Genomic DNA, 13324 nt, shown 5'->3' on the forward strand with positions numbered 1-13324 from the left:
AGAAAAAGCAGTGTTTTGCTTGGGAAGCTATTTTAGTGTGCCCTTAGTGGTTTTAAAATGATCCTCACAGCAACAAAGGGTATTTTTCCCTTAAAAAAAGGAAAAGAAAAGAAAAAAACACCTCCTACCAAAAAATGTGGAATTTCTAGTCTGTCGTTTCAACATGCTACATGGAACAGCTTTTAACAAATGATTGGAAAAAAAACAGTTAAAAAAAATTATTCCAACAAGACAGGATATAGAAGCACTTAAGTCATGGTATTATTGCAATTGTAGGATTATACACCAATATACAGATCAAAGACGGAAACTATGATTAGGTCTTATGCTCCTACTCTTCCCTTAATTAGCATTTTCACCTCTGTGACTTTTCTCAAGTGTATTTTTGTTCCACTGAGCTTTTTAAAAAAAGCCTACATAATCGAAAGACTCCATGATACAATATCTATATTTATAGTTACTGGACATATATTTATATAAGGACGGAGCTATTAAATTCAGAGAGGCAGGGACAATGCAAATGACAACAGCATATGTTTGGGATCTTACCAGTAAGCCAGTAATGTTCAGAAATGTCAGTTCTGATGTAATGGTGGTCATGAGAAGGGCCCAGAGAACGTGTCAGAGCAGTGTCTTTGCCAAGGAAATCAGAAGCTGTTCCAGCATAAAGATACTCATCTGCAAATGAAAAAGAAATAGGTTTCCTACAGCTGTGGCACAAAAAAATTAAAACTATTTACATTTTGTTGGGCGAACAACACCTGTGTTTAATTGGTCTATGAACTAATTTAATGCTTTAAAACATTATTGGGTCCCATTTTAATGGGTTTTTTGGTTCTGTGAATTTACTTACACTTAAATCAGAGTGGTATTTGTAATTATATGTCTGAGAAATAGCACAGTCAAAGACTAATTTTCAGATCTTTCAGGCACTCAGAAAAGTAAATTTTCCAGGCTTTAACGGGTACTGGGCTCTTAAGGGTATAAAGGTCTATTTAATCTGAACACCCTGTCCCATGTACCTGGGAGCCACGGTGAGGACATGGCCATCTATCAACTCCAGCTATCTCTTGTGCCCCACAACTGCCACAGCCCCAATGGCTTTGCTGCTCCTGAGCTAGAAAAATGGGATGGATGCTTCCCGACCGGAATGTTGCAGCTTGGCCCACTCCTGGTGCAAGGATCTCCATCCAACACTTAATTCACGAAGTGGAATTCAGGCACAAATGCAGGGAATTTGTGTTCATGTCAGGAATATGGCTACAGACACAAATCATCATCATTTTAACACTGAGTGGTCTCAGTGGTCTACTAAAATAACTGACACATCTTGCTTGAATAAAGCAGACAAAATTTGCCTCACAAGGACACTACATCTGTAACAGTGCAACTGCAGTCACTATTTGCTCTTCTGCCACTTTTGTGGGCAATGAAAATGCAAAGAAATGCACAATCTTTTCTGTTTCCCTTCAGATCTCAGTACTTTTCAAAAAAAAGCAAAGAAACAGTATCATTGTGAACTTTTTTTTTTACCACATAGTGCATTTTAAAACACTCCGTTTTTTCTGTAAAATAACCAGATAGCTTTATTGGTTGCAAGAGGGGTTTTTTTGTTTCATGACTTGCAGAAATAAATCCCTAGGGTTCATAAAAACAAAAAAGTTCATGTTCGTAAAAAGCTACATGATACATAAAAATCCCCTCCCAAAAGTTCCTTCTCCAGGTTTTCTGATACTCCTGGGTTGAAACATTTCACAAGATCTTATAGAGAGAAGCCTTTGTTGAGAGTGAATGCTGAATAAATACCATTCAACACTGATGTTTGTGCTTTCATTCGCGAAAGATGTAAATGCACTTAAAAAGTAAGATCAAGGAGGAAAAAAAATCAACAAACCAACCCACAACCCATGATCCACAAGCACTTTATTTGCCCAAAAAAGATCTATCATCTTTCTTTTTACCTCATTATTATTGTTACTTCTGTATTATTTCCATGACAGTTGTGGAAAGCACATCTTTCAGACAGCATGTTGCCTTTGTAAAGAAACAATAGTGCATTCTGAAAGGTATTTGTCATAATGAGGAATGGGCAGGGTAATTGGTGTTTGCTAACTGACAGGCACTCGGTGATCGATACATCTGAAGGGCCAACAGAAATTCTCCATCCTTGCTTAGGCTCTGCTGACAAGGCATTTTCAGCACTTCTCTCAGTGTTTGGTATCTCTCATTCCAAGTTCCTGCTACGTCCTGAACAGTTTTGGTGAGTAGTAATTTGTAATAGAGGATGGATGATCAGCAGGTGATTCTTCAGTCAAAAGGACTAGTTTTTCCAATTTATCTGTGGGATTTACTTGAAGTGATATGTCATGTAGTACTCAGATTACCTATTTCTACAAAGAATGAAAATTACTCAGTTGCATTAACTTACATATATGAGTGAAAATACAGTTAGATATTACTTAGCTCATGAATGTATAACTGAATAAAAAGTGTTCTCTGAAGGATACAAGTAATCTTTACTGCCATTTGGCAGTAGACAGAGAGAAGGGACACACCAAGGTTACTCTGCTCATCACTGGCAGAGATGGGAAATGATCTCACCTGAGCTCCAGGGCAGCATCTTATGCATGAACTGTACTGCTCTCCTCATTCATTTGGGAATAAGGTAAGCATCCAAAGATAGAGCAGAAACACATTCTCTGGTCAGGCCCGTAACTCTTTACAGTACTCCTTGTACATTATTGTGAAGCATTTGACACCAGGCACAATCAAAAAAGGGATACTAGAATACCCTGACCATTAATTTTATCTAGAGCAAAAAATTGTTACGTAGCAAAGTTCATGTCTTAGGTAGCTAAAGGACAGCAGCTTCTTCATTTCACAAGATTTAATAGAACAGTCAAAGCACTAGAATGCTACTGAAATTAGGAAATGCTGTAATAAATCACAGAGTTCTACTGCTTGCATTAAAAAAAAAAAGTAAAAAAAAAAGTTAAAGTTTCTGGATTCCCATTTTAAAAATAGACTTCACAGTCATTAAAGAGTACTAGGGGTCTCTGAGAAGAATAAGCACAGGCTTTAATCTATTGTTTTTAATAAAGGAAGTCCTGCCCCATCTGTAGGGTCAGAATCACAAATCATCTATCTTATTATCTGAGAATAAAGACTGAACATTAGTCATATTCTTTTTATAACACAGAGTGACCAATACTTCAAAGCATTGTCACCACTGCTCTTTGGCTGTAAATGAAAACGTCATGGTGCTTCACTCTTATCTTGTATTCATATGCTTGACAGACAAGTTAAATGAAAATTGTCCAAAGCTATGAACCAAACCATGACAAAAGTAGCTCTTAGAGTGATTTGAAATCCGGAGGTCAAGCTGACATTCCTCGGCCCCAAATGTCAGACCACACAGTGCTGCGATGCACGCAGCAGGCAGAGTGCACTATCTTGTTCCTCGGCTCCCAGCTTCAGAAGTGGCTACTCGAGTAAATAGAAACCTCAGAAACGTATTTATGGAAATAGTGCATGTCAGCAGACTTCAAAGGGCAGAACATATTGATAATTGCAGAAAGAGGCCCAAAAGGGCTTCAAACACTCTCTGTCCATGCGGGTTTTTTTGTTGTCCTCTTAAAGGAGCAATGACTGGGTGAAGATGAAACTGCCTCCCTGCCCAGCTGACAGAGGCTTTACAGCCGTTCTAATGCCTCTGTTTGCACTACTGCCCTTCCAGCTCTGTGCTGTCTGCAGCCTGAAGGCTTCCCCAGCTCTGAGAGCACGGACCAGCACTGGAAACACGACCAGTGCCAGAGGAGCTCCAGCGGTGACATGTGCTGAGTCCCCGGGCTCGCATCCTGAGCCATCACAGGTCCGAGGGAAGCACCCGGCTCTGGTGGCTCCTTACCTGCCATCACTGAAGCGAAGGGCTGCTGCGGATCGAACGGGCATTTCAACCTGCCAGACTCCAGGTTCTGGGTATCCAAACGGAATACCATTTCCTGAGAATAAACACAAATTCATTATCCTGGTGTGGCTACAGAGAAAAACTCACTTAGACAGCCTGTTCTGCTAATGTACAAAGTAAAGATGTGTTAGATCGTGCAGCTGTCATCTCAGCATTGATGTTTACAGTCTGTGTCTGTTTTACATCTGTATATTTTCATTCAGTGTTTTACTGTATCCTGGTCACTCTAAAGTGAAACACAAATCTTAAAAAAATACAATTATTTTCAGAAAAAAGGAGATGCATTGTTCATCATTTCTACTCCAATTAAAAGCTGGATTGTACTTAAAAGGCACTGGCTTCTATTTCGGAAAGTGCTGATAGACTGTGTTGCAACAGGAGACCCTGAAGGGATTCTGGCTGACTCAGAAATTTCTCCAGGGACTGCTGAATAATGTTCACAGCAGACACAGTTCAGACTCTTTTAAAATGAAAGAGCATATGCTCTCTCTTATTATTTTTAACAAGGCTAATGATACAAGAGATATCAGAATAGATTTTTCCTTGTGGTTTCCAAATACCATGTGATTAATTCCTGGGCCACAGAACAAGGGCATAGAGGAAGATAAAGAAAATAAATTATTTAAAAATTATTGCCTATGTTTTCAGTGGGTAAGCAACAAGTCAATTCCTGTAAGCATCCATTTGAAGCTTTATTATAGTTTTGAATTGCCAACAAGGGCTCTTTTACTTGCCCCTTTCAGTGGCTTCCTGAAAGCACACTTAAGCTGAAATCCATTGTGAGTCCTGCTGAAGGCAAATTGATAGCTCAGAGGAGTAAAGTGAACTCTCTGCAGGTATAGAGACTTGATCTTCAGAATTGTCCTGCCATTAAGAGAAGGGAGATTGCCTAGAGAATTGCTTTTAACATATTTTCATTTAACATGCTTTTCTATCTACTGTGATATTTAAAATCCCTCTAGTACTCAGAAATCCATTCAATGTGGATTTAATGTCTATTGTAGAGAAAAAACTTTAGAAGCTAGTTTAAAAAAAAATCAAAACACCTCCATGGTTTAAACGCTTAAAAATAGGTAAAGTGATTTTAATTATTTGTTTCCATACCTCTGACTTGCAAGAGGCCTGGAGAGTACAAATGACAAGCAAGTATGTCCAAAGATGGCCACATAGGATTAGACTTCACAACACATTAATTCAATTCATCCTTAATGCACATCAGATTATAAATGACCAAACCTTTCTATGTTATTGAGGTGCCTCCTAAACTCTCTAGGCTCAGAAGACAAAAGCCCAGGATATTGAATAATTAAGCTCCTTAAGAGAAAAGAAAAATCAATTCCAATCTATGAACATAAATTCAACTTCCTCCAGCCGTCCTAGCTCATACAAAGCAGAATTTAACCAGCAAAAAACTCGTTACCTTCCCAAACCTGTGGAATATCAAGCAAACCAAATTCTCATGCTCCTACAGTGAGCAGAGCAAGGACAGAACTAAACTAATTTTTTTTTTCCTTACAATGCTACACTGGTGTCCAATTGTCCTTAGTTCTAGGATATGCAACCCTGAGTTGCTCAGGGAACCCTTGCTTTATCACATGTGAAGAGGCTGTCTGCAAGCCCAGCAATACTCAGGGGACCAAGGGAGTTATAGATCAACATCAAATATTTCAGACTTCACCCAGACAAACTAATGGACACTACCAAGCATTCACACAGAATTAACCTCCTGCTTTCACTTCGGGCAAAGCTTTCAAAGAAAAGAGCATCCCTTAGAGAGCTGTGGCTAACAGCACCAACCGGGCCAAGCCTCTTCTTCACCAGCCAAGAGAAGTTTTGGCAGCGACTCGAGCAATAACAAGACAAGGACTTTAATCCCCTTTAATTGTGTGATTCTGTTGGGGATTTGTACTGCTTCAAAAGCAGTGTCTGCTGTGGTTTTGAGTCACCTGATCCACACTGTTTTCCCCTCTGTTTTCACAGCTCTGGCATTGGCCAGGAGAGCACTGTGCAGATCCACGAGCAGCTTTCAAAGGTCAGCAGAGCACTGCCTGGTTTCACAGCCTCCGAGAGGCTATCTCAGGGCCTGGCTCTCCCAAGCATCCCACAGCTTCCCAGAGAGGTTGCTAATTACCAGACATTCATTATCTGTTCTTATAATCCAGAGATTTAAATTAAAAAAAAAAAAAATTAAAAAGGGGAGGGACGGAAGAATGAAAAAACACTAAGAGAATGGATCTGCATTAAAAGTGCTTTGACTTATCCTGTAGGACTCCTGGCTTCAGCTCCTACAAGGAGACATTTTCAACTGCCTGTCAAATTCACATCACTGTGCCTATCCTCAGCACCCTCTAGCCTTGTCACATTTATATGGAGAGGTGGTGGAAGGATGGTGGCTGAAGGGTGTTTGGGGCGCCAAGAAGGAAAGGGAAAATATGCCTGATGCCATTCAAGGCTGATAACTCAGTAGGAGGCTGTAGAAGAGCTTCTCTGTCAGAAGAGGCAGGAGCAGTGCTGAACACTGCCTAACCTACCACTGCAGCTGAGCAACCAGGAGGAATGTGGGAGAGGCAGGACTGGGAGACAGTGAGGGGATTAGGAAACATGATACCAGGATTCTTCTTCCATTTCCTTTCTAAGGTAATTGGTCCTGTCTAACTGAGACAGACCCCTTGTCTAGACTGGCTGCCGGACTGAACAGTCAGACCAAATCCATAATTTCATAAGGTCTGGTGAAAACAACCTTCACAAATGAAGTAGTTGAAATAAAGTAGGGCAATGGTAGAGTGAATACGGAATCTTGCTAATGAGCCAGAGGTAAACCAGAGCCTTACTTATACTCTTGCTGAGAGCTGTTCTGTTCCATTCAGCTGTGTATTTGATCATTCAGCTAAGAAACCAGCATGATAAAAGGGATCTAAAATTTCAGTTGCTTCAACTGGAATATTTAAAGTAGCAAAGCAAAGAAGCCAACACATTATTTCATTGTAAGCCAAATTATACAGGATATACCAGACAATACCAGGAGCATTAATGGTTTATTAGGGAAAGAACACCACCAAGTAGATTTCTCACAGCTTCAGTTTTCTGTTGCATAGGCAGCCCCTCTGGGTTGGTTATCCAACCCACAGATTGTGGGGTACATAATTATGGGTCTCAGTCTGGGCAAGCTTAATCACTTTTTTTTCCCTGAGGACCTTCCCTTGATTCCATGTATCAGTGACAGAACAAGGGGGAATGGCTTTTAATGAAATATGGTAGGTTCAGATAAGATAGCAGGAAGAAAATTGTTTCCTTTGAAGGTGGTGAGGCCCCAGCACAGATTTCCCAAAGAAGCTGTGGATGCCCCATCCCTGGAAGTGTTCAAGGCCAGGCTAGATGGGGCTTTGAGTAACCTGGTCTAGTGGAAGGCATCCCTGCCCATGGTAGGGAGGTTGAAACTAGGTAATTTTTAAGGGCCCTTTCAACTCAAACCATTCTATAATTCTATTATTCTGTTTCAGGTTATTGCATTTATTAACTTTAAACCTCATTTCCTATATTCTAGAATTTCACCAAGCCCTGAAGAAAAGAGAAAGCTATTTCTATAGCAGCATAGGAAGCCTGCACCACAGGCAAGCAGACGGACAGGTCACACACATCTCAACACTGTCTGAGAACAGTATCAGTGGGATAAATATAGCCAAGGTGTGACACATACAGGAGTTAAAAAGAGACTTGTGTACTAAGTGGCTGCTTGACACAACACTAAAATTCTTCTGTTGTGGGAGTTAGGTCTCAAACATTTACCACTTAGGATAGTGATTTCTTTGTCACCAGTAAATGAAGACCAGTCAGCTGCTAACTTCGGCTCGGGAATATGCCACTAGTGATGGAGGACACCCAAGACCTGCTTGGTGACCAGACTGCAACACACTGCAAAGTTCTGAGATGTTGTCCCTGGACTCAGGCTTAGAGAACCTTTTCAAAGTGTTTAATTACTCTCATGCACAAGGCATAGGAAACCCTCTGCGGTATATGTACATTAAAAGATAGAACAAGTTTCATCTTGAACTCTGAATGTATGTGCGTAAGGAAAGTATGTGCAGAAATGACTTACTAGAAAGGAAGACATCTGGATTAGATGTTCTCTTCACTTAGTTAATCACATGGAAGTGTCATTCTGAAGAACTTTGTGTATTAAGCCTGAGGAAAGTGCTTTGTTCAAAAGCGATATGCACATACCAAATGTGAGAACAAGAGTTCCCGTCTGACCCACAGAATCCACCACTTACCCTGTTATTTATGCAAGCTGCTGTCAGGTCATTTTTTACACACTCACATAGTATTTTCCAATCTATGATGAATGCTACACAAGATGAGGGCTATTCCTTGACATGTCAGACTAGTGAGAAAGTTAAATTACCTCTTTGTGAGTTCCAAGCTCAATGTATCCACAGAGAGGGTGAAACGCTCCTGTGCCACAGACATAAACATGGGTCCGGTTGTACGGCTGAAGAACTCGGATAAAATTGGCACATTCTGTCTGTTGGGAAAAGAAAGATAAAGGTTACTTTTCATGTTTATTCTTCTCTTTCACATTATACATATAATGTAAGTTACAGCCATATAAGCTTATATAAGTTACAGCCATAGCATTGGTGTATTTAAACTCAAAACTACTGTAGCAGAAACTGTTTACAAGTAGTTCAAACCTGTTAGGACTATAACTTGACAGTGGCTATCTACCAGGCAGTTCATCCATCAGACTTGCAAACCTAATTCTGCTGTATGCTTACAGCCACGAGAAGCTGTCTGCTCACAGCACGGTTTGGAGGGTATCTGTTCAGCCAGTGTTGTAGCAAACAACACCTGTCAACAATTGGGCAGAGGTCACAGAGCCACTGCGTTTGTCTGGCTACCAGTCTTCCTGCCTTTGCTCCCAGCTCAGGGTACTGCACGTGCTTTAATACCAAAGATCACATGATTAAAGCAACTGTGGTGGGCTGAAAGGCTTCAACACACTTCCAAGGGTGTGCTTTGTCTCTGCACCAACCACATCTTACTGGTGACTTTTATTTGGTCATTTCTGAGTCCAGTGGGACGTCCTGGCTCTAGCTGGGCTTGCTCCATGTTGTTGTTGTTGGTAAGTAGCACAGGCATGCTTGCAAGGATGATACATGGGGCTGGGGGAAAAGCCTTGATTTAGCCTTCCCCAGAATGAAATTAATACAAAAACACATAACAGATACTTCAGAGGGAACACACAGGATTTGTTCATATGTTCAAGCCATCACCCTGCATCTAAGTGAGAGTCCGAAACAACTATTTCCCTCTCAGGACCCTCTCCTTTTTCTCTTAGTGTAGAAATAGATCAGCACAAATCTTCCACATACACCAGTATCAGAATATTTCCAATGCTCAGCATTGTTTAGGTTCTGACTGCTGTAAAGGTAAGGGTAGTAACAAGTTAGAATAAAAAGCTAAACTCTTCAGGCGGAGAGCTGAGAGCATTTTGGGCTGGAATATACCTTGGTAACCGACATGCTGGAGATTTTTTTTGGAGAGAAAAGGAAGAAATTTTATTTTACAGCCAGGAAATGTTTACATTTATAGTGGGCTCTAGACACATGACGTAATCTGTGCTGCACAAAACATATAAAAGTTGTATTGTATACACGTATGTACCTTAAATATACTTCCTAAAGAAGATTTGTGGTTTCTGGCAAAAGCCATTGAGTCTGAGATTTTTTTTTAACCCCAACTGCAGCTGTCTGTAAATTAAGTTGATTTGTACACTGCTCTACTATTGTTTCTTTCATGAATTATAATGAAGTTACATTCAGGATATACCCAAGAAAAAAAGAAGCATTTTAATGTGAGAAAAGAGGATTCCAGGGAAATACTGCCTGGTATACATTTTTGAGGAAACTCCATTCATCTCTCAGCTGCATTTATTACATAAAAGAACAACATATCATGATTGATGCCTGCAATATTGAATTTTTTTAAGTATTAATATTTAAAAACCAATAGAAATGTAACTTTGTTTTTTAATTAAGAAGAAACACTTAGGACATTAGTTCAGAAGAAGTGTAACAAGAGCTTACTAAAGCATTTTTTGCATTTAATAAAAAATACACAGATATGCATAATCCTCAGCAATAATAAAAAACATACATCATACTTACATGGGCATCTTTCCCAGCTAATTTGCATAATTCTACCTTTTCTTTTGCTGCAGGCCAGTAAATCTGTAACAGTTAAAACAAGACAAAGATTATGAAGATTATACACTGTCCTGTGACTGTAGATTATTCCAGGAATAAACAGTTAAAAGAGATTTATGCATGTTGAAGGACCTTGCATGTAAATTGAAATGAACATGACTTCAAATACAAGATCCCATTACAAAAAGTTAAGAGGCTTTAAATCAGCCCCGCTGATCCTTGTTTATTTCTTCATTGGCTACATGTACTTTTAAAAAGCATTCAGTTAATCTGGCCAGGGCACCTTGTCACCATTATGTGTTTCTCTCAAAGTTATGATGAGCCAAATCATCTGGAAACTAAACTGATTGCAAAGCCAGGCAAATTACATTTGTAAGAATTTGGTCCAGTGGACTTGGCATAACTGTTACAAAAAACCACTTACTCTTTCTGCCAATTTTCAAATGAAAATAATTAGGTTCAAAAAACTAAGGATAGCTTAAGGGAAATTTGTAGAACAAAAAGTACATTTGACAGGAATCAACAGTGCATGGTTTAAAAACATCACTCATCAACATTAACTGAGTTTACTGAGAAAATGACACAGAAGTTTAGAGAAGAACTGTGGACCTTAGATAATTGCCAGTATATATTGATACTGTTTCTCTTTCTTTTTTAATCTGCCCTGCAGAATTCTACAAAATAGGTTTTGATGTACATAAATCCAGATGACAAAATACTATCAGTTACTGTAATCCAAATTGTGTCAGTGAAGAAATGTCAATGAACAACAGTTCAGGTTCTGCCTCACTGATTTCAATTAAGCAGTCAAAACCGGATATGATTGAGTACATCTGATTCTATTAAATTTAAAATAGAAGCTAAATACAGATTCTTCTTGAATCCCCGTCGTGTTAAATACGGGTATTTTGTACTTCTAATTTTGACAAGAAAAAGCAATTGTTATTTCTCATGACTAGTAATAAAAACACAAAAAATCACACTACTTTTTAAGCAAATATTGATTAGTAAATTGCCTGAAGTCCCAGGCACCAGTCAGCAGGTCATTAGCAGTCACAAATGCTTTAGTCTCCAGTCATGCTTTACAAAATCTTAAATAGCAAATGTATAGGAATGAAGAATTATAATATGCATTACAAATAAAAACATCATCAAGGAAGGATGCACAACTCAATGGCACGCAAGAGGAGTTGACTGCTGTCATATTCCCCTTCACCCAGCTGTTGGCACCTTATAGGATGTGGCTTGACAAACACAGGCTCAGTCCCACATGGGTAAGGAAAGAAAAAAGCAAGTGGCCTCCCTCAAGTACCTTTATCACTTTCCAAAACCTACAGTCACTGTTTCTCTCAATCTGGAAACAGTCTGGATTTTACTTCTTTCTCTTTCCTTCCCAGTGAAAATGGATGTATTGGATTTCTGCAAGGAAATTAATTTCCTCTCAAGTGAACTCAGTTACCTTTCTGATAAAAACCTCTTAGCAGAGACAATGTAGTTTAAGTTACTTAAACCTTAACCCTCTGCAACAATATTTACATGGAGTCAGAGATAAGACAGTGTAACAGCATTGCAGCACTGGAGCACAAATTTGCTTTCCCAGAGCATTTTCTCAGAAAGATCTGGTCAAAGCACCCAGGTTTGAAAATGCAATCAGCCATCCCAGGGGTGTGTGGATGGCACAGAGCACAGTGCCAGGAAGCACACAGGAAAGTACTGGAAACATCATGAAGGACTGAAGGTAGGTCCAGTCTGGTCTCCACTGCAACACAGATAAGTTTAAGAAGAAAAGCTGATGAAAAGCTACCAGTGAAGAAAAGCTGATGAAAAGGAACAGATAGAGGAATGTAAGATCATGGATCTCCAAATACATTTGGCCATGGAGATCTGTCTAAGCTGAGATCTGATCCTCAGTTTTCTTGTACATAAACTTTATGCCCAAGATCCCTGAATCAGTTACAGGAAAGCCTCGAGGTCTTCAAGGGGTTTGGGAGATTTTTGGCCAAAGTTTAGTTATCCAATGAGGTAGACAAGATGTGCCTTTGTAGGCTTTTGAAAATGCCCAGCTGTCCTTGCCAACTACATAGACGAACTGGAGGAGTTAAAAACAGAGACATCTGCTTCAAGGCTTCAGAAGTGTTAATGGACTTGACTTACCCTCAATTCTTCTACAGATTCCTTCATGGGAATCAGTGTTTGTCCTACAAGGCTGAAATACACACATCCCCCCTTCTATGATAATTGACCACAGACAATTATTATTAAAAAAATCAATTGTTTTACTCTCTAGTTACTCAACAGCCTCAGTATTTAGCATTATATAAGGCCACATTAGACAATGAAAAGTGAAGCTAAGTGATCTAACTTGAAAATCAATTTGCAATTATATATAGGGGAGTAAAAGTGATATTTATTAGCTTACCATATGAGAAATGAGAGATTCTCAGAAACTGTCAGTTCTAAATTGTAATAGATCAAGAAAATTGCATAATTTGATGAGTTGCATCATGAAAATTGCATAAAATAATGAGTTGATATGCTGAGAAAAAAAGCATGAACTTCATTTTTTTATTACAGGACATGCTGAGTAACAGTGCCACAAGTCTGGTTCCCTCAAACACTGGCACAAGCAACACTATACATGTGTACTGACTTTTCTGTAGGGGGTGAAATTAAATTTTACCATTATATTTTATTTCAATGTGTTACTTAGTTTCACAATATGCCAAAAAAGTAAGACTGGAGGCTCCTGTAGTTTCTTTCAGATTTAAAATCATTGAGCTTGTAAATGGTTTGAAGCTTTGAAGTTGGTCATTTTTTTCTTTTTTTTTTTTTTTCTATTTATATGTTTTATTCACAATGGTAACATCTTATTAACAAATTCTCTTTTATTCCCAAATTTCTCAATAAGTAAAAACCTCAAGGAATGGAAAAAAAACCCCAGATAGGCAGGCCCTATATACTAAAGGTGACAATGACATTGACTTGTAAAGTTATAATCATTTTGTGTTACCATCAGTACAAATTATATATTTAATATACTTTATAGTTGTATGTATCTGAAATGTCTGGAGAAATCTTAGAATAGCTAAGTGGAGTTACTGGATTTAAGGCAAGAATGCAACTAGTTGGAATATGTGAACTATATACTTAA

At 38.9% G+C, this 13324-nt stretch overlaps 1 protein-coding gene across 1 annotated transcript in view; it reads right to left on the minus strand.

Moving 5' to 3' along the window:
- The window catches only part of SEMA3D (semaphorin 3D), a 134773-nt gene that overhangs the window by 56347 nt on the left and 65102 nt on the right, over positions 1-13324 (minus strand). The window contains exons 4-7 of the mRNA XM_032106293.1: positions 10135-10197; positions 8370-8489; positions 3908-4001; positions 550-678 (exon numbers count right to left, since the gene is read on the minus strand). Coding sequence (XP_031962184.1) covers positions 550-678; positions 3908-4001; positions 8370-8489; positions 10135-10197 — 406 coding nt within the window. The remainder of the gene's footprint in view (positions 1-549; positions 679-3907; positions 4002-8369; positions 8490-10134; positions 10198-13324) is intronic.

The sequence above is a fragment of the Corvus moneduloides genome, chromosome 4, assembly GCF_009650955.1.
Source record: "Corvus moneduloides isolate bCorMon1 chromosome 4, bCorMon1.pri, whole genome shotgun sequence".
NCBI lineage: Eukaryota > Metazoa > Chordata > Aves > Passeriformes > Corvidae > Corvus > Corvus moneduloides.